Genomic DNA, 18509 nt, shown 5'->3' with positions numbered 1-18509 from the left:
TCCACATTTACGTGTAATTGCTTTTTCTTTGTGCTTAAGTTTGAGATTTTAGCAACAACGTTAGCATTTTGATCCACTTGTCATCCTGCAGAGCTGACGGAGGACGGCGGAGTAGAGCACGAGTCCGAGGAGGAACTCGCCGGCTCACGCTCTTCCCTGGAGCGTCAGGGTCACCGTGGCAACACCACCGTCCACGTCTGCTGGCATCGCAACACCAGCGTCTCCATGGTGGACTTCAGTGTCGCGGTGGAGGTACCGACTCACGTCTTTAACATCTTTATCAGCTCCTGTGCAGCGATAAATAAACAGGAAATGGCCTTCTGTTGCAGAACCAGCTGTCAGGAAACCTCCTGAGGAAGTTCAAGAACAGCAACGGCTGGCAGAAGCTGTGGGTGGTCTTCACCAACTTTAGCCTCTTCTTCTACAAGTCACACCAGGTTGGAAACCTCATAGAAGGGGAGAGAGGTGTTTGGGGTCCATCCCATAAAGTCAGCAAAATGATAACCCATTGATGTATGAATCTGAGATAACCACATTTAGTTATTTATTCATCTGAATAACAGCCACTGTTATCCAGGGGCCATAGTATATAATCATAAAGATGTAAATCTTTATTTTAATCAAATGTGAAATGGGATAAAAGGGACCAAAAAGGGTGGAAAAGGTGTCATTTTAAAAACCAAATTATTTAAAAGTTGCAAAGAAAAAAAGGGGGGATTTAGAAAACAAAACTTTAATAATCCCCGTAGGGCAAAGAGCGGCATATAAAGAAAAGAAAATTGAGAAATAATAATAATAGTAAATGAAAACAACAATGGTAATAATAATAATAATAATAATAATAATAATAATAATAATACACACCCATGCAGAAAAACAAGGATGTGCGGTAAACTGAATCACGGGATGCAAATTAATTATAGTGTCAAATGCTTGTGTATAAGAAAAAAATAAAATTGATGATGATGAATAAAGTAAAGTATATATTCATATGTAAACAGGTTTTTACTCTGAGTAGATGTAAAAGAGTGATTATAGTCTTATAAGTCTCACCACTGTATAGGTAAGAAAGTAATAAAAATATAAAAAAATATATAAAAACCACTCAGAGCTCGACCGCAGGAGCAGTGACCCGGAACCGGAGGCTTAAAATTGGCCTAAAAATGGCAGAAATGGTGGGGAGGAGTACGAACATTTGGTTTAAACTGGCAAATAATGGGCATGACAAATCGTAAATATGGTAATTGGCAAAAGAAAATAAGCATGAAATACTTGAAAATTGAGAAAATTTGAAGAAAAGACATTGAAATGTGATGGTGAAGTTGCAGAAATAGGAGTATTGTCGCAAAAAATTTATTAAAATGAGCAAAAATATGGCAGGAAAAAGTGATGAAAATAGGTTAGAATATGGCAAGTTTGATGTAGTTGCAGAAAAGGGATTAAAAAAAAAGCAAAAATGGGCTCAAATATAAATATTCTTAGTTTCTTGAAGGCGTCTGGCGACCCCCTCCCAGTGTCTTGTGACCCCAAGGTTGAGAACCCCTGATGTACTGACTAAATAAAGAGTGGCGTGTGTTCCCTGCAGGATGATTACCCTCTGGCCAGCCTCCCTCTGCTGGGGTACTCCGTCACCGTCCCATCGGAGTCTGAAAACATCCACAAAGACTACGTCTTCAAGCTCCACTTTAAATCCCACTGTTATTACTTTAGATCAGAGAGCGAGTATACTTTTGAAAGGTGGGTATTAACCGCTATTTATTTTATTTTATTTGTACTTTGCACATACAAAATATGTTTTTAAAAATCCCTCAAACATTTCTAACGTAACTGTGCTGGCAGAGGTTAAGAAGACCACATGGTCTTATGAAGCCACCTCACCAATTCCAACTACAATTAAGTAATTAGCTTACAGTATACAAAGCAACAGATGAATACAACAATTTTAAGTTTTCCAACTGTAACTTTGGGTCAATTATATTGTAATTGCATAATTGATAATTAATTACAATTATGGTGCAATTATAATTGTAATTTTAAACATCTGTTGCTGTCATAATCTTAATGAAATTGTAATTGAGTCTAGATAATTGACTTTGTAATTGTAATTGCCTTGAAAATGTAATTAAAATTTTCAACTATAATTTAACGCAAAACTGTGGAACCATGTTACAGTTCTATCTACAGTTCTATACATATGTAGTTAACAATTATTCAAATGTGTTTCATATCAAGCTTTCACACATTTGACCATTTTAAAATATATAAATCAAGGGTAAACTGACACCAAAAAGGCTCAGACGCCCACAAAAAAAATATTAAAACCTATGTTTTCATTGATTAGGAAGCCTAACAAGGTAAGTAATAGATTGGAAAGAAATCAGAGGATAGATATTTGTTTTTAGTGTATTTTACAGCTGATTTAGGACCTGTTTTTATAAGAGATGCTAAAGCAAGAAGAAGGTTAACTTTTATTAGGTTATTTATTCCAGGCTCAGTAATTGTAATTGACTTTCTGAGGATAAAAAAATGTAAATAAATAAATAAATAAATGCTGGTCTGTACCAGTAATCGGAATTGAACATGGCAGATAAAAATGTCTGCACTGCCTTGTTGATTAATTGTGAAAATCGTAATAATATTTAAAGAAATGACTGAACATTTGGTACCTCAGTGGGCATGTGCACTGTATTGATTTGAGCTGGTGCGTGAATGTGATACTTTAGTGATGACTTTGGTTTTGTGTCCCAGGTGGATGGAGGTGATCCGCAGCACCACGTGCTCCTTACCGAGCTCCAAGAAAGACCTCTACTGAGAGATCGGACGCATCTTTACTTGGTTTTTGGAACATTAGATTGCACAAACACCTGGATAAACTCCAATGGAAAACGCTCACAGATGTGCTGCACACCATCACTTCCACTTTCTACACCAGTTGAGTATTTTCCTCACCATGCTGCCACTGAAACATTGTGCCTGTTTTGTCAAAGAAACCAAGATATGAACATCATCAGTTGTGTTTTTTTTTTTTTTTTTGTTTTTTTTGGGGGGAAAAAAACTATTTTTCCTGCTGATTTATGATAATTTTCCATATCATTTGAAAGTTTGCTTAACAGAATCATTACAGAAGCGCATTGTGCAACTTATTTGCATTATTTAAATATAAACCATCTCCGGTTTGGATGCAAAACGACTTCTCCCCCCCTTTTTTTTTTTTTTTTTTCTGGCAAAGTACGCCAACATTTTGTACAGTATTTTGATACACTGTGAATGAATCCTCCCCGTCACCAGTCGCTGATGTCATCGTGTGTCATCAGAAACTCAAACCCTGTTTCCAAAGCCAACAGAGATTCCACTTGTTGACTGCCAATTACTTCAGCATTCCCACTCTTTTCTGGATTTTACGATTTTGAATAAAGATGCAAAAAAAAAAAACTGTTTGTATGAAACAAGTGTATTTATTTTATTTTATTTTATTTTTACAGAATCAGTCCAATACCTGGAATGTCTAAACTATGGTGAGGTGTTTCTGAAAGAACAAACAGGTTTTAAACCAACAAGTTTTTACTCACAAAAGAAAGAGTAGAATTTAATGATGTAATCATACATACAAAAATCATCCTTTCCTGGAGTGTTGCACAATTAAACCTAATTATTTTCTGCAAAATCGATATTGGAAATATGACAAGAGTAATTCCAGAAAGTTCTTTTTGAATAATATGTTGAGGTTTCATTTATTCAGACAACTGTTTTTCAGGAAATTCACTTTGATCTCCCGACATGTTTTGAATGTCAACTGCCAGTCTCCTTCAGAGGCATCTGCAGATTGCTTTGATGTTTCCTTGATTTCCGTGTAATCATTCCAGCAAGTCATTTTTAAATATGTTAATGTTTCATTTATTCAGACAACGGTTTTTCCAAAAATGTACTTTGATCTCCCGACATGTTTTCACTGTCAACTCCCAGTCTTCTTCACAGGCGTCTGCAGATTGCTTTGATGTTTCCTTGACTTCTGCATAATAATTATTGCAGCAATTTCTTTTTGAATAATATGTTATGCTTTCATTTATTCAGACAACTGCTTTTCATGATATCTACTTTCATCTGCTGACATGTTTCCGTTGTCAACTGCTAGTCTTCTTCAGAGGCGTCTGCAGATTGCTTTGATGTTTTCTTGACTTCCACGTAATAATTCCAGCAAGTTCTTTTTTTTTAACCAATACGTTCCGGTTTAATTTATTCTGGTGAGAGCACGTTTCTCAGGAAATTCACTTTGATCTCCCGACATGTTTCCAATGTCAACTGTCAGTCTTCTTCACAGGCGTCTGCAGATCGCTTTGACTTCCGCGTAATAATTCCAGCAAGTTATTTTTAAAGAACATGTTAATGTTAAATTTATTCAGACAACTATTTTTCCAAAAATGTACTTTGATCTTCTGACATGTTTTCAATGTTAACTGCCAGTCTTGTTTCCTTGACTCCCACATACAGTAATAATTCCAGCAAGTAATTTTTGTCTTCTTTTTGAATATGTTCTTCATGTGTACAACAAACGACGTGAAAAACAAAGTTACGGGTACTGTAGAATGCGTAATGATTGAAATTAAGTGATAAACCTTTTTAGTTTTTCTATTATAATATTTATGTGTATTATTTCAATTTAAATAAAAATCTCTAATTTTTCAAATAAGCTTTAAATGAGAACTTGTGGAGATAAACAGCCGGAGTGTTTTCCTGAGATAGGACGGTGTAAAATGTTCTTGTTATTTGTCTCGAGCCTCTCTGATCTGATATTCTAGCCCGTGGTCTGCATACGCATTGTAGTTTTCATAACACGGTCGTGATGGCCAGTCTGGCTGATACGTGGTCGTGCTGTAAACAAACGCCTCTGTGATCGTTCCCAGTGAAGGCCTCTCCTCCTCCTCCTCCTCCTCCTCCGTCCTCTTCGCCCACTCCTTCACCTCCAGTGTGATGGGGTGCCTTTGATACATACTGGGAGTACTTTCAAAGTCATCCAGGAAGCTCAGCATCCGCTCGTCCACTTTGTAGATCTCTCCGTGGACGCGGTGGCCCTGGCCGGGGATGTTCAGGAGGAACGGGATGTTGTATTTGGTGGCAATCACAAGAGGATATTTCTGCTCGGTGACCGCAGAGGCGAGGAACTCCGCTTGACCGTTTCCACTGTCGAACATGCGGTAGTAGTTGGGTTGGCCCTTCTTCAGGGTGCCGTACACGAAGACACGAGCCATAATGGATGAGTAGAGGTGACACCTGGGAACAGAAGCACCAATCAGATACAGGTGAAGGAATAAAGGTGGAATCTACTTCCTATAGGATTGCACAGGCAAGAAGGTGATCTTAGATGGATAAAAATGTACTTTTGCTCAATTTTAGAAAAAAATGGACACCAACCAATTTGTTTAACCTTTAAGAATTACATCTATTTAAGATTTTTATTAGAAACATAGAAAAAAAAAGTACAATGACTGATATCACACCAAAAAACAGTAATATTTATACCTCTATAAACTTTTGGGAGCAGATTGCACTTTAACATTATCTATAGTGTAAGATTGTAAAACATTCTAAAATAACAAAAATAGATTTAAAAAAAAAACAAACAAAAAGAAAACATGTATTACTATTAGTATACAGTACATTACACAAAGTAACATATGTGTAGTGATAGGATTCCACTACACATGTTAAACTAAGAAGATAAAGGCGGGCATGTTAGAAAATCATAATTAGAAAAGAAAATTTTAATTAAAAATAAATAAAGAGCTTCAAAGCAGAGAAAATGTATAAATGCATTGCCACAAATATTTGCCAACCATCATTCCTTTGTCATCAACCATATAATGTGGGCGTGCATTTAATACAACATAGAGAGTATGTCCAACATAATGTTGAATATACACATTAATGGGATCTTGTTAGTATCGCGATATTATCGTGAACACTTCGGACTTTAGTCAGCCATAAAATTGCCACGATACAATGAATGGAAGTTCAAACTCCGATCGTTCACTTATCATTAACAATAACTATTAAATGACCGCAGCATTGTTTAAAATACTGAAAGCATTTGTTTTTATGAACGTTATTAACGAACCACACAGCACATTTTAATAAAACACAACCACAAACAGTGGAATCAAACTGTAAAACACACACTGTCAACAGTAAACAAACATTCCAATTATAATATCGTAAATGCTCACCTTAATTCAGGCACGAGACCCGTTTAAAGTAAATGTAGTTATGCAAAGAAAGAAAAACCCGGTTGAGCAGGAAACACCACAACATTGATAGGATTGTGTCTCACGCATGCGCAGTAACAGCTTGGTTTCCTAAATCCACCAACAGAGGGCGCTGAAGAGTCAAAAAGCAGCAAATCATGTCGTCAGAGAAAAGTGATTTATTTACTATTTTGTTTGAAGATCTTTACGATTTTAAGTGGTTTGAATAAATGTCAACATAGCTATGGAAAATTACAACAACCACAATAGAAAATATATATTGTAAAATGTCACATGTTTGGACTTTAAAACTATATTGTTCGCATTATATAACATCCCGTTTGAAATATAGTTAGGCCTCTATTGTTTATACAATATATCACCTTTGTAGAATTTGATTATATTGTTTGTTCAGGCCCTTTAGAGCAGTGTTTCTCAAATGGGGGTATGTGTACCTCTAGGGGTACGCGATGGCACTACAGGGGGTACTTACAATACTAAATACTAATAATAGACAGAACATACAAACAACAAAATAAACAAACTGACACCAAAAACACACAAAGTAACACAAAAACACACACAAAATGATGATTGAAATTGTCTTGATTAGAATGTTCTAATGTTGTCGTTGGACAAAGGGGGTATTTGGATTGAGAAAAATGAGAAAGGGGGTACTTGGGCCTTAAAAGTTTGAGAACTTTAGAGCATCCAATTCGGAAATAGTAAAATAATAAGGAAAACGTGAATTTTTGTTGAAATTATAAACTAATTCAGCTGTAGATATCTCACCCTCTCCAAATACACACATTCAGTGAAACTCGACAATGTTTACAAGCCTAATGCTTATATCAAATGATGGCAGTCACTGTTAATCTAATAATAGTTGAAAGATCTCACAATTTTTCTAAAAAAAACCCTGAAGTTATGTAATAAAAATTAATAAATAAATAAAAAAGTCACAAAATCAAGTGATGTCAGTATCTACATTCAGTAGACTACCTATCGTTTACACCTGGAAGTGTAAAGTAGCACACATTAATGGTGGTATTATTCGTTTTCTTCGTTTACAATTCACCGCTCAAACAATTCCGTGTTTGGCATCTGAACTGAAATTACTTGTACACCCATGGTTAAAGGGAAACAAAGCCGAAAGAGCATTTTTTTGTATCTAAAAGTTGTGGTTTCTGTAGCAGGTGCAGCCTCAGGCTCAACCAGCAGGGGTCGCACTTTCTCAAATTCTAACCTGATTCTCGTCCTGGCGTACATGACGTCATCACGTTCGCAGCCTAGCAGCAGCAGCAGCAGCGAGGACGGCGTAAACAAAACAGGCAGCAATTAAGCTAAACAGCACAGTATACGTCAAAATTACACCTAACTCGACTTTAATGTAGAATTTTTTTACCATTGTTTGTCGGCGAGTACAAGTTTAGCTAATAGGATAAAAGACTGAGTCTGTTATAGTTTCAAGAGAGAGAGAGAAAAAGAACGGTCATTGCTAGCTGCGTTAGCATTAGCTAGCAGGAGGCTGCGGGAACTTTTTGGTCGAGCAAAGCTACAGATATAATTTGGAGTCAAGTCGTCATGTAGAGGTGGGGGTTGAGTCGGTGTGACGTTCCTGGACAACCCGGACCCAGACTGCGATGTTCAGCCTGATGGCGAACTGCTGCAACTGGCTGAAGCGCTGGCGAGAGCCTGCAAGGTAAGACATAGCACGATGTGATGCTAATATAATGTGTTTAATCACCCACAGCACGGTTATCAATCATATACCCTCCACCTTTTAGTTCCTCACAACTTATACGGACATTAGTTTAACATACATTTTAGTCTGTGATTAATGTTAAGATTTTTATCTCGCTTTCTGATTGTTTACATGTAAATATAAAGTGTTAAAATGCTTTAGTCAGATCTGAAGTAGCCTTGTACTTTTTTTTGGTCATTGTTATTGATTTTAAAGGTCGCACGTTTGTAATACTTGACGTTCAGTTGTATATTTTAGCTTTCTGTGTTTTCTGCATCATTATGTAACCCTACACAGGATGATTTTCTGTCCCTGGAACAACACATGGAGATGAAAAAACATACTCAGGGTCACATCTAATCAACCACTTTGTCAATGTATTTCATAAAAAAATAGAATTAGTTTAAAAACTCGTGTGTGAGACTTCATAAAAATCTGTCAAATGTTATTGGCAGCCTTAACTCACGTGGCACCTGTGAGGCTTCTGATCCTTTGGATTTAGCCAGAAATCCTCACCTAATCCCACAGCCAGGCCACTCCAGATGGGTCCTTTCCTTACCAGTCGTCCTGTTTGGGCGAGTAGCAGCCGGGATGGAGGGCTGTGGGTCAGCAAACATGTAGCCCAGGCAGAAGAATGGGTCTGGCCGCCTTATTGGAGGTTTACATCCTGGGCTTGTGCAAATGAAAGCTAGCTGGCTTCGAAGAGCCGTTAGATGGACGATGCGATTGATGTCTTTTCAGCGCAAGTATGCAGCAAGGGTTCGGAAACTAGCTCTGTGTTAAATCAAAGACCTGTCATATAGAGAGATCTTTCTGTAACTGTTACTTATACTGTATTTGTGACCTGAAATAATTGAAAATACCCACGTACTTTGTTTGTTTTGTTTTTTTTCTTGGTTTGCAGGAAGGTGACTCTGGTGATGGTGGGTCTGGATAACGCAGGAAAGACTGCCACAGTACGAGGAATCCAGGGAGGTTAGGAATTACACACACAACAAGGGTTTCAAATTGGTAAAACATTTTTGGCAAATTTCCACCAGAATTTTAAGCTCGCAAATTTCGGGAATTTTCCCAAAAAATATCAACTTTTCATGAGATTTATTTATTAAAATTACTCAGAAATTGAGGGTAATTTTACTCCAAGATATCAAAACACAATAATACAATTAAAAAAACAAAACATTTAAACTATGGTTTTCAAAGTTGGGAATTAACAGGTGAAATTGAAGGTTGGCCCTTAAAAGTGACATTAAGTGTAGTTGGGAACATAGGTGTAGCATAATCTAAAATATCAGCATCAGCTATTTAAAATTACTCCCAAATCCAGTTAATTCTAATAAATGATTTTCCTGAAAATTTTGTATTTTTTAATATTCCCTAAATTCCCGTTGAAATTTACCAGAAGGTTTTCCCACATGTGCAAAACAAATAAAACAGTGGTTTCCATTTTCATATCACAAACAGACTTTTTTTCTCCTTTTTAAAATTAGTTTTTGATCGTTTTTATGATTTGTAACAAATACAGAGTAGCCAGGATTATTTATTATTCTCCCCTTTTCTCTTTCTTTCCTCTAGACTGCATTTCATTTGAACTAAATTTATATTAGAGTATAGGATACAGGTGTATATGGTTTTAATTTGAAAAAGAATAATTATTTAAAAATGTTTTTAATCAGTATTATTTTTTTAAATCAATTATTAGACACTTCAGGCGACCCCAAGGTTGAAATACACTTCATAAAATATTGTTCTGAATAAACAAGTATGAAATTCAGCTTTTTTATGATAAATTTAAGTAAATCTTTATATATTTGTTTAATTGTGGCTCTAGAGAACCCCCAAGATGTTGCTCCCACTGTTGGATTTTCCAAAGTTGACTTGAAGCAAGGCAAGTTTGAGGTCACCATCTTTGACCTGGGCGGGGGGAAGAGGATCCGAGGCATCTGGAAAAACTACTACTCGGAGTCGCACGGGGTGGTGTTCGTGGTGGACTCCAGCGATGTGCAGCGCATTCAGGAAACGCGGGAGACGATGGCGGCGGTCCTGCAGCACCCACGTATCGCTGGAAAACCTGTGCTGGTGTGAGTGAGGTCGCAAGTGTCAATTCAAAGCAGAAGTGGCAACAATTACAATTTTAAGTTACAATTACATCTTCAGTCATTCATGTTCAATTGCAACTCAATTATGATTACGGTGACCAACATTTTTTCCAATTCCAATTATTATTTTCCTCCTGAAAGTCAATTACAATTACATTCTCAATTACTAAAGTTCAACTACAATCAGTCACAATTACTGAGCCTGAAATAAATATCCCCATAAAACGTAACCTTTCTCTTGTATTAGCATATAGCTTAGCATAGCTTATAACGGGTTGGTTTTGATCCATGTCGTAAATCAGCTGTAAAATACACTAAAAAAGATTATCTGTCATCTAATTTGTTTTTCATTTCTTTGTTACCTTATTAGACTTCCTTATCCATCAAAATATTGATATTCATATTTTTGGTGTGGGCACAGATGCATTTAATACATTTTAGCCCATTTTTGCTTATTTTTACCCTTTTTCTGCAACTACACCAAACTGGCCATATGTTCATCACTTTTTCTTGCCATATTTTTCAGCTTTCTGCCCATTTCTGACACTTCTCAATCAAATTGAAATGCCTTTTCTGCAAATGTTTTCCACTTTCAACATATTTTTGGCACTTTTAAACCTTTTCCACCCCTTTTTCCAACCTAATGTCACATATGTTGACCTATTATTGTCATTTTTAAATCAGTGCTTTAAGTCACATTTCCACCCAGTGAATTTTTGTGTGTTTACCCTAGACTGACTGACTATAGGACAGGGTCTAACAATGAAAGTTCATGTTTATTCCATCAATGCTTTTTCCATCACTCATTTTCCATTATTTATTTATTTATTTTTTACCATCTCTGCTCTCAGGCTTGCCAATAAACAAGATCAAGAGGGAGCGCTGGCTGAAGCAGACATCATTGAGAACCTTTCGCTGGAGAGGCTTGTTAATGAGAACAAGTGTTTGTGTCAGATCGTAAGTGTTTGTGCACCTGCTGTGGACCGCAATGACATTAAGGGTCTTCAGCATTAGCAAAGAAAAACACTGTCTTTTCTTTTGTTAGCGGTTATTAACCTTTTGTCATAATAAAAACACACGATAGCCAAATCCTCTGTTCCATCCCAGGAGCCATGCTCCGCAGTTTTAGGCTACGGAAAAAAGGTGGACAAGTCCATCAAGAAGGGCCTGAGCTGGCTCCTTTACAACATTGCCAAAGACTATGAGGCCATCACGGAGCGGGTGCAGAAGGACACGGCTGAGCAGCGGGCCCTGGAAGAGCAGGACAAGAAGGAGAGGGCAGAGAGAGTGCGGCGGATACGAGAGGAGAGGTAACCGAAATAAGAGAAGAAAAACCAACAACTCTTTAGTGCAAAAAAATGTTTTATTGCTTCTGCGCAGCAATGGTTGGGGCCAGGCAATTTTAGGCTAAACAAGACAGCAGCTGTTAGCGTGTAAAGGCAGATTAAACAAAAATTGGGTGATACGAACACCCGCAAATGTTTTGGAGAATGGAGACGGAGTAAATGCGTCCCCGTTCTGCATTCACAGGCTGTAATATCACCGAGTTCATAATTGTACCAGTTGTTAAAGCTACTATGTTTACCAGGGAGCAAATATTTATTCCTGGTTATTGTTTTCCAGGGATTAGTTCCTACTGCTTGGAAACACTTGGAAACCAGGAGTATTTTTATTATTATTATTATATTTTTAATTATTATTATTAATATTTATAAACTTGTAAATATGCTGTAGGAATATCCGCCGGTAAATAAAGCCCAATAAAACTCTGAAATGTTTCCGGGTTTTAGTGTCACTCTAAAAAATTCAGTAATTTAAGACAAAAATATATAATTAAAAAAAAAAAAAAAAATAATAAAAATTTAATCTAGACAACATATAGATGTTGGTCATTCATTTTTTTAGATTAATTGGCTCCATAAATGAAAAAGTGACATTTACAAATGCCATTTTTTCCATTGAGCCCAAATAATCGCATTAGAAGCTTTTGAGACCAAATTTAGATTTTTTTGGGACTGGAATTTAGGGCAAAAGTAGGATTTCTAGAGGAGAAGAAGAATTAAAGTGCAATGTCAGATGATTTAGATCCAGGAAGGCAGACCTTTGTGTGTTTGTAGAAAAATTTAGCAGATTGAAAAAAGAATACAAGCAGAAACTCTGTGCTCGATGTACCAAAAAAGCAATTGTTTAATTAACTCTGACCTCGACTTTTGAAAAGTTTACATCTTGCACGTTTGCAGAGAACGAGAGGAGCGAGAGGAGGCGGAACGAGGTGGCCGACTGGTCCACAAAGATGAGCCGGAGGAGGAAAACATCCAGAGCCCGTTCCAACCAATAGGAAACGTCATCTCTGTGGTGTGAATCATAGTGTTTTTTATTTATTTTATTTTTAAATGATGGCACTTTTAAAGACTTCACAAACAGCTGCTGATGACTTTGATGTTGTCGACAGAACGACGATAAAGAAAAGGAGAGGAGGAGGCAGCAGCAGCAGCAGGAGGACCACACTAGCAGCCTGAAGGCAGGCACCAAGGAGGAGGAGGAGAACAATGAGGAAGAAGACGCGAGACAAACTCCTGAAAACAACAGCTCAGGTGAGGGCTGAAGAGTTAAAAGTGTAGAAACTTCAAATAACGCGGTTTAAGTGTTGGCAAACGTAGACACAACATCTTTGGGGAAACATCAAAGGTTCACTTGAAGAGATGAAAGAGATTTGAACACTTTGGTGAGATCCTGCCCAGTAAATCATGCTGATATTATGTATCAAACTCAAATGTGTACTTATATCCTAGAAGTGTGCATTGCCATTCATCTTTTTAAGTTTTTCTCTCTTTTACTGTGATAAATGCATGAGAATAAATGACAATATGTTGAACAATTATCTAGTTTACCTTCAACAAAGTAAAATAGATTTACCTGTACATGAGCTGCAGAATTAGCTCACTACCCATTCTAAACAAGCAACTTCTCAACTCCTGTTATTTAATCTATAACATTACCTGACATAAAATATTGTACTATATACTGGCCAATTTTACAATAACTCATATTTCTGTTTGTGATTATTTATTTATTTATTTTATTATTATAATTTTTTGTTTGTGATTACATTATTTATTAATAATGTCCAAGTTGAATGAAGCAATATTTATAGACTAATCCTCCATGAAGCAAATAGCGAGGTAAACATAGTCAAAAGTTTATTTATACATTTTTTTTTATGTTTTTACTGCCATTAATCTGACGATACGATTTTCATGTCACGATACAATATATCCTGATACTAAACAATGCGATATACATCATGATATCAATAATTATGAATTTCACTTTTACAAATTACAAGTAGAAAATGGAATGAAATACAATTTATTTTATTTTTTTTTTCAACTTGTGAGAACAAGTAAATGGTAACGAACTGTAATTTATGCACTAATATCAAAAACAAGTGGTACGTTTATTAAATTAAATTTTTCAATAAAGTGTAACTTTTGCTTCTACAACAGATTCTGATTCTGTTAAGTTCTTCAAAAAGTAACCACATACATCTATAAAAGTAGCCAGTATGTTTTATGAAAATAAAGTTAGAAAGCCTTTCTTAAACTTTATACTGTATATGACCTGGTCGCAGATTTCCATGCCGATCCAATGAACATTATTTGAATGCACATGTAGTAAAGCAGTAAATATCACCTTTTTGATGACGTCTGTCTCTCCTTTCCTGCTCAGCTACAGTAGGAGAGCAAAGCAAAAAGAAAGTGAGCAAGCTGCACCTTAAAAGGAAGCACAGGGTGGATCCTTTGAGGACAGAGGACAGACCCTCGGAGAGCCCCACCCCTCCCCCTCCTCCAGGTGAGTGTGCGCAACATCGTCTGCGTTAAGTGGCTGGCTTTTATTTTGAAAAACAACACTAAATGTATTTTACCTGATTTTTTCCTATGTATGAATGAGTGTATAGTGTCTACTATAAACTAGAATGATGAGCGTTCCCACTGAAGTATACTTCCAAGTTTCCCAAGATGCATTTCAAACCTAAAAACGACAAAAACCTGATAAAGGGATGTTTGATTTTTAACATGAAGTCGGTCCCAGGACGATTTTACATTCCACTCGCAATGCATCATGGGGCGGTTGAGTCAGACTAGTGTGCCCGCCGTGCTTACTTAGAAAATGTCGCCATATAGTATACAACTATACATCTGGGTATTTCTCGCTTACTCAATCTTTTTATACTATCTAATGTGAACGCACTACATACTTACTTATGTTGTATGGAGGACCAAACCTGCCAAAATTAAACTAAATAAATGTGAAAAATAACAAAAAAACTAAATTGAAAATGAAATGCAAATAAATAATTATAAGTGTAAAAACAAAAAAATTATGCAAAATTGTTTTATAGAATGATGAATAAAAATGCAAATAAAAAATAAAATACAAATATGATTTATTTTTATTGAATTTTATTTTTGTACTTTTTCAACTTTTATTTATTTATTTAGAATTTTGGCAGGTTTGTATCACAACAAAATAAACGTAAATGTGTCCTAAGTGTAGGAAAAATTAGTATTTATATTTTGACTTTTGTGTTTTTCCCCCACTCATATTTATTTATTTGTGTTTAATTTTAGTCTTTTTTTTTTTCCAGGTTTATTTATTTATTAATTTAATTAAAATGTTGGTAGTTTTGGTTGCAACAAAATAAATGTAAATGAAGGGGCATTCCTAAGTGTAGGAATATAGGAAAAGTGTTGGAAAATATTGCCCAAAAATTGGACAATATATTTTTATTTTTACATTTTTTCTGTATTTATTTATTTAAGTTCATGTATTTATATTTTAAATTTTTGTCCCACTTATATTTCTTTATTTGTAGTTAATTTTCCTTTTTGTCCCACATTGATTTATTCATTTAAGTGTAATTTTGGCAGGTTTGGTCCTCCATAATTCGTAGTACGTTAGTATGCGATTTCGAACATTTTTGTCCATATTTCCAAATACGGACCTCACGATATGCTGTATTTCTTTCTTTCTCTGTAACACAGTGGGATGGGCCACTCCCAAAGCCTCAAGGCTGCCTAAACTAGAACCTCTCGGGGACTCGAGACATTCTGGTAACACTCTGTCGAATCCACTCATCTGTTGACGTCCCTGTGTAGTGTCCTTCATCCTCCAGCCCGTCGCTCTCTCGCTAACTCTTCATACTTGAATGTGGATGAACAACCTGTATCCACTCACTGGATCTACACCTTTCCCCTTTTCTGTGCATGCTCAGTGTGCCTTTGCATTAATTCTTTGCTTGGTGTCGTAAATCAAAAACGCTTGGGAATAATAGAACTACATGAGATCTCCTCAGCAGAGGCTCGTGTTTGTTCCTGCAGAGGAAACATTGAACTCTTTCTCCTTCAGGGCGTGAGCCGACTACTAATTAGTGTCACGGAAACACATCTTTTTCCTTTTTTTTTCTTCCCCTGCTGCATCTCACCAGGCAGGGGATTCTCTGTGTTGGCGCCATCATTCAGTGCTTGGTTAACTCACCGAACAGCATCTCTCACTCATCTTTTATAGCACTTTCGAGACGTAGACGCTGTTTTCTCGGATGCAGTTTTTGAACAGACGCAAACGTTTTCTTTGTTTCTACAGATTTTTACAAGAAGCCACTCCCGCCTGTTGCGAATAGGCCACGGCCTAATGGGGACACTCATGACGTCATCGTTTAAACCATCTGACTGTCGTCCAATCAGGGCTTTCTCATTTGATCATTAACTCAAGCAAGCTGCATGTAGATGACCTTAAATCATGCCGGGCGTATTGGAGAGCAGATCAAACACAAATCTGAAGCTGTGAAACTGAAACTGTCGCCACTTAAAGGAAGCACAAGATGCTGAATGAACTCTTTCCAGCTGGAACAGTAGGTTTTTAAATTCATACCAGTGTTAAAGACTGTAAAGACAACCTGATATCTGTTACTGAACATTGCATTTGTACACACAATGCCATTGAAAACAAAAAAAAAAGACCTCGTTAATTGTTGCATCTTGAAATTTGTTGCTGAATACAACGATCACTGTGGCTTTCTCACAGGTGAGCACTTTGTTTTTTATGGAAAACCATGATATCAACCATAGTTAGGCTCTACTCGTGCTCACATTTGGAGTAAATCTCCACTAGTTTGGTTTACTAGTGCCTGAGTACACCTTACTAGTATGTAAAAAGTCGCACTAGTAAGCCTTACCATTGGCTTTAAAAAATATTATAACCAATCAGGGAGCTGGATTTGGCTATAATTCCTCCTACTTCTACTAGTAGTAGATTTTGAGTGTACAAGTACACTTAAAATATACAACTAGTAAAAACTAGTAGTAGTAACACAAAATTGTCTACTAGTAGTTGATTTTTCTTTACTACAGGGTTCCCGTGGATCCTTAAAAAGTCTTGAAAGGCATTAAATTCATGAATCTAAAAATAAGGCTTTAATTGCCATTAAAATGTCTCAAACCAATGTTTTGAAAGTCTTAGATTTTAACACACAAGTATGATTTTATGACTGTAATTAGTCTCACATTTCAAATTAAATGGTAACATTCTTTTCTTAATGGTCTATTTTTTCTAATCATCTTTGTGTGTTTTTAGTGATTTTGATTATTTCAGTCTGTTTTTTTTTTTTGTCTTTTTGTGTGTGTTTACTTTGGGGGCCGCCAGTTGCACGTCTGCATTAAAAAGTCTGGAATTTAATTTGACAAAAGCTGTATGAACCCTGTACTAGTTAGGTCTAAAAACAAAACAACCTTTACCAGTAAAACCCAACGTTTGTTTACTAGAACAATCAAAATGATAGCATTGGTAGACTGTGTTTAATCTATTCGTAGCACTAATAAAGCCTAAACATTCACTATTAGATCTAATATAAATGACTTAAGAAGAGGAATTATAACCTAATCCACCTCCCTGATTGGATGTAATATTTTTGAAAGCCAATGGGAAGCCTGAATATGTATTTCCCGCCCTCACATATTAGCATATAATGCGTACTTGTGTTACTAGTGACACGTTTTAGCTAGTGCCACTTTTTACAAAGTGTATTAACACACTATTAAACCAAATTAGAGTACGAGTAGCGCTTAATTACAGTCGATATTACTGATATATGTATTCTCAAACGGCTTTCCATAGATTTACAAGGTCATGTGCGGAGCAAGGATACTTTGGTCATTTCCTATGATGATTGTCTTTATTGTCAACTGAAATACTGTAAATATGTTTTAGCTAACAAAAAAATGACTTTTTTGTCTCTATTAAACAATCTGTTTCTATGAACTGTTTGAAATGTATTATATTTGACTCGATGTGATTAGGAAGGTTCTTTTTTAATGTATTCAGCTTTTTACTCTGTTTACGTAAATTATATTTCTCTCCAGGCAGCAGCAGTGTTGTTGTTGTTGTTGTTTTTCTTCTTCTGCACCTCCATCCAAATGCTGAAGGTGTGATTAAAAAAAAAAAACAACATAAACATGGACGTTTGAACACTACACCGACGTCTGGAACAGACCAACAAGCCTGAAATATCCCTCAAAAACCTCATCTTTGTAAAAACAAGACGATGCACTTACATATAAATCTATATTTTCTACGCTGTGTGAATTTTATAAGCGGGCAAAAATGTTTTCATGGTCCGTAATTGACGTCTGACATTTTGTTGATGTTTGTTCTGCATTACGAGCAGCTGTAGGGAGATCAGAGATGCAGATTATGTTGGCGTGAAGTGTTTCTTTTTATTTAATGCCAGCTAAAATGCACCTCTGATGTTTATTTAGCTTTGTTTTATCAGTGTCCTACACGTGTTTCAATCGAGCTTTAAATGAAAATGGTTGAAAGTGATACTGAATCACAAAGTTTTGTCTCAAACATGCTTTTGTTTTGTGTTTTTATTTTTTTATTTCTAGGTGTAGAAAAAACAACTAAACCCAGTCCATTTGCTCCATGAAAAACATTTGTGAAGCTTTTCCAAGTCAAAGGTTCAAACCTTGCCAGGGCTGATTATGTACGTGTTTAATCAGCTGCAAATCTGCTTTGTGGAGATTTTAATAATTTTGCTTTGGTATGTGAGTAGGGGAGCTGTGCGATGTATAACTGCCTTGTTGAATTAGTTATTAAGTGAGTTGGCTGGCCTCATTTTTTTAGTATTACTTTAAAATCTTTAAGCACCTGGGAAAGGTAAATCTGTCACAAACTTATTGCAGCTAAAAGAGAGAAACGTGGCTGCCGGGATTACTATGATATTTTTTTTCGTTCCACAGGGTGAGCTGTAGCAGTTCATATTTTACTTTATAACAGACATGAGCATTAACTGGTGGCCCTCGGTCTGATTTTGTGTGTGAACGCACAAAATAATACACAAGAGCGTTAAGAAAATGTAAAAACAAAAGT

At 36.2% G+C, this 18509-nt stretch overlaps 3 protein-coding genes across 5 annotated transcripts in view; 2 read left to right on the top strand and 1 right to left on the bottom strand.

Annotated features, from left to right (window-relative positions):
- The window catches only part of LOC114478273 (FERM, ARHGEF and pleckstrin domain-containing protein 1-like), a 55624-nt gene extending 52209 nt beyond the window's left edge, over nucleotides 1-3415 (top strand). Inside the window, exons 26-29 of the mRNA XM_028471239.1 lie at nucleotides 92-252; nucleotides 330-437; nucleotides 1586-1737; nucleotides 2749-3415. Of these exons, the coding sequence (XP_028327040.1) occupies nucleotides 92-252; nucleotides 330-437; nucleotides 1586-1737; nucleotides 2749-2812 (485 nt within the window). The 3' untranslated portion in view covers nucleotides 2813-3415. The remainder of the gene's footprint in view (nucleotides 1-91; nucleotides 253-329; nucleotides 438-1585; nucleotides 1738-2748) is intronic.
- A 706-nt stretch (nucleotides 3416-4121) lies between these two features.
- Nucleotides 4122-6324, bottom strand: LOC114478479 (gamma-glutamylaminecyclotransferase B-like). Its single transcript, XM_028471582.1, has 2 exons — nucleotides 6222-6324; nucleotides 4122-5268 (listed from the first exon to the last, which is right to left on the bottom strand). Exon 2 carries the CDS (start codon nucleotides 5244-5246, stop codon nucleotides 4761-4763), a length of 486 nt encoding a protein of 161 aa, XP_028327383.1. The 5' UTR covers nucleotides 5247-5268; nucleotides 6222-6324; the 3' UTR covers nucleotides 4122-4760.
- Nucleotides 6325-7506: 1182 nt separating this feature from the next.
- Nucleotides 7507-17404, top strand: arl13b (ADP-ribosylation factor-like 13b). Of its 3 annotated transcripts, none has more exons than XM_028471458.1 (10): nucleotides 7507-7941; nucleotides 8888-8958; nucleotides 9815-10064; nucleotides 10934-11039; nucleotides 11190-11392; nucleotides 12323-12437; nucleotides 12535-12676; nucleotides 13818-13934; nucleotides 15128-15196; nucleotides 15726-17404. In XM_028471458.1, the coding sequence occupies exons 1-10, from the start codon at nucleotides 7883-7885 to the stop codon at nucleotides 15800-15802; spliced, it is 1209 nt and encodes a 402-aa protein (XP_028327259.1). In that variant the 5' UTR covers nucleotides 7507-7882; the 3' UTR covers nucleotides 15803-17404. The 3 variants fall into 3 exon arrangements, with proteins under 3 accessions (XP_028327259.1, XP_028327252.1, XP_028327269.1); XM_028471451.1 differs by having other exon boundaries at nucleotides 7508-7941; nucleotides 13812-13934; XM_028471468.1 differs by lacking the exon at nucleotides 15128-15196 and having other exon boundaries at nucleotides 7508-7941; nucleotides 13812-13934.
- The last annotated feature ends 1105 nt before the right edge of the window (nucleotides 17405-18509 follow it).

Source organism: Gouania willdenowi, chromosome 2 (assembly GCF_900634775.1).
Source record: "Gouania willdenowi chromosome 2, fGouWil2.1, whole genome shotgun sequence".
NCBI lineage: Eukaryota > Metazoa > Chordata > Actinopteri > Blenniiformes > Gobiesocidae > Gouania > Gouania willdenowi.
Note: the sequence above shows the minus strand (reverse complement) of the source record. Positions and strands in the feature narration are given on the sequence as shown.

What these genes read in the sequence shown, in the direction of transcription:
- arl13b (XM_028471451.1), top strand. Translation starts at nt 7,883, where the DNA reads ATGTTCAGCCTGATGGCGAACTGCTGCAACTGGCTGAAGCGCTGGCGA. An exon ending in TAGGAAACGTCATCTCTGTG is followed by an intron (nt 12,438 to 12,534) that starts GTGTGAATCATA and finishes TGTTGTCGACAG; the next exon opens with AACGACGATAAAGAAAAGGA. An exon ending in TCCTGAAAACAACAGCTCAG is followed by an intron (nt 12,677 to 13,811) that starts GTGAGGGCTGAA and finishes TTTCCTGCTCAG; the next exon opens with CTACAGTAGGAGAGCAAAGC.
- LOC114478479 (XM_028471582.1), bottom strand. Translation starts at nt 5,246, where the DNA reads ATGGCTCGTGTCTTCGTGTACGGCACCCTGAAGAAGGGCCAACCCAAC.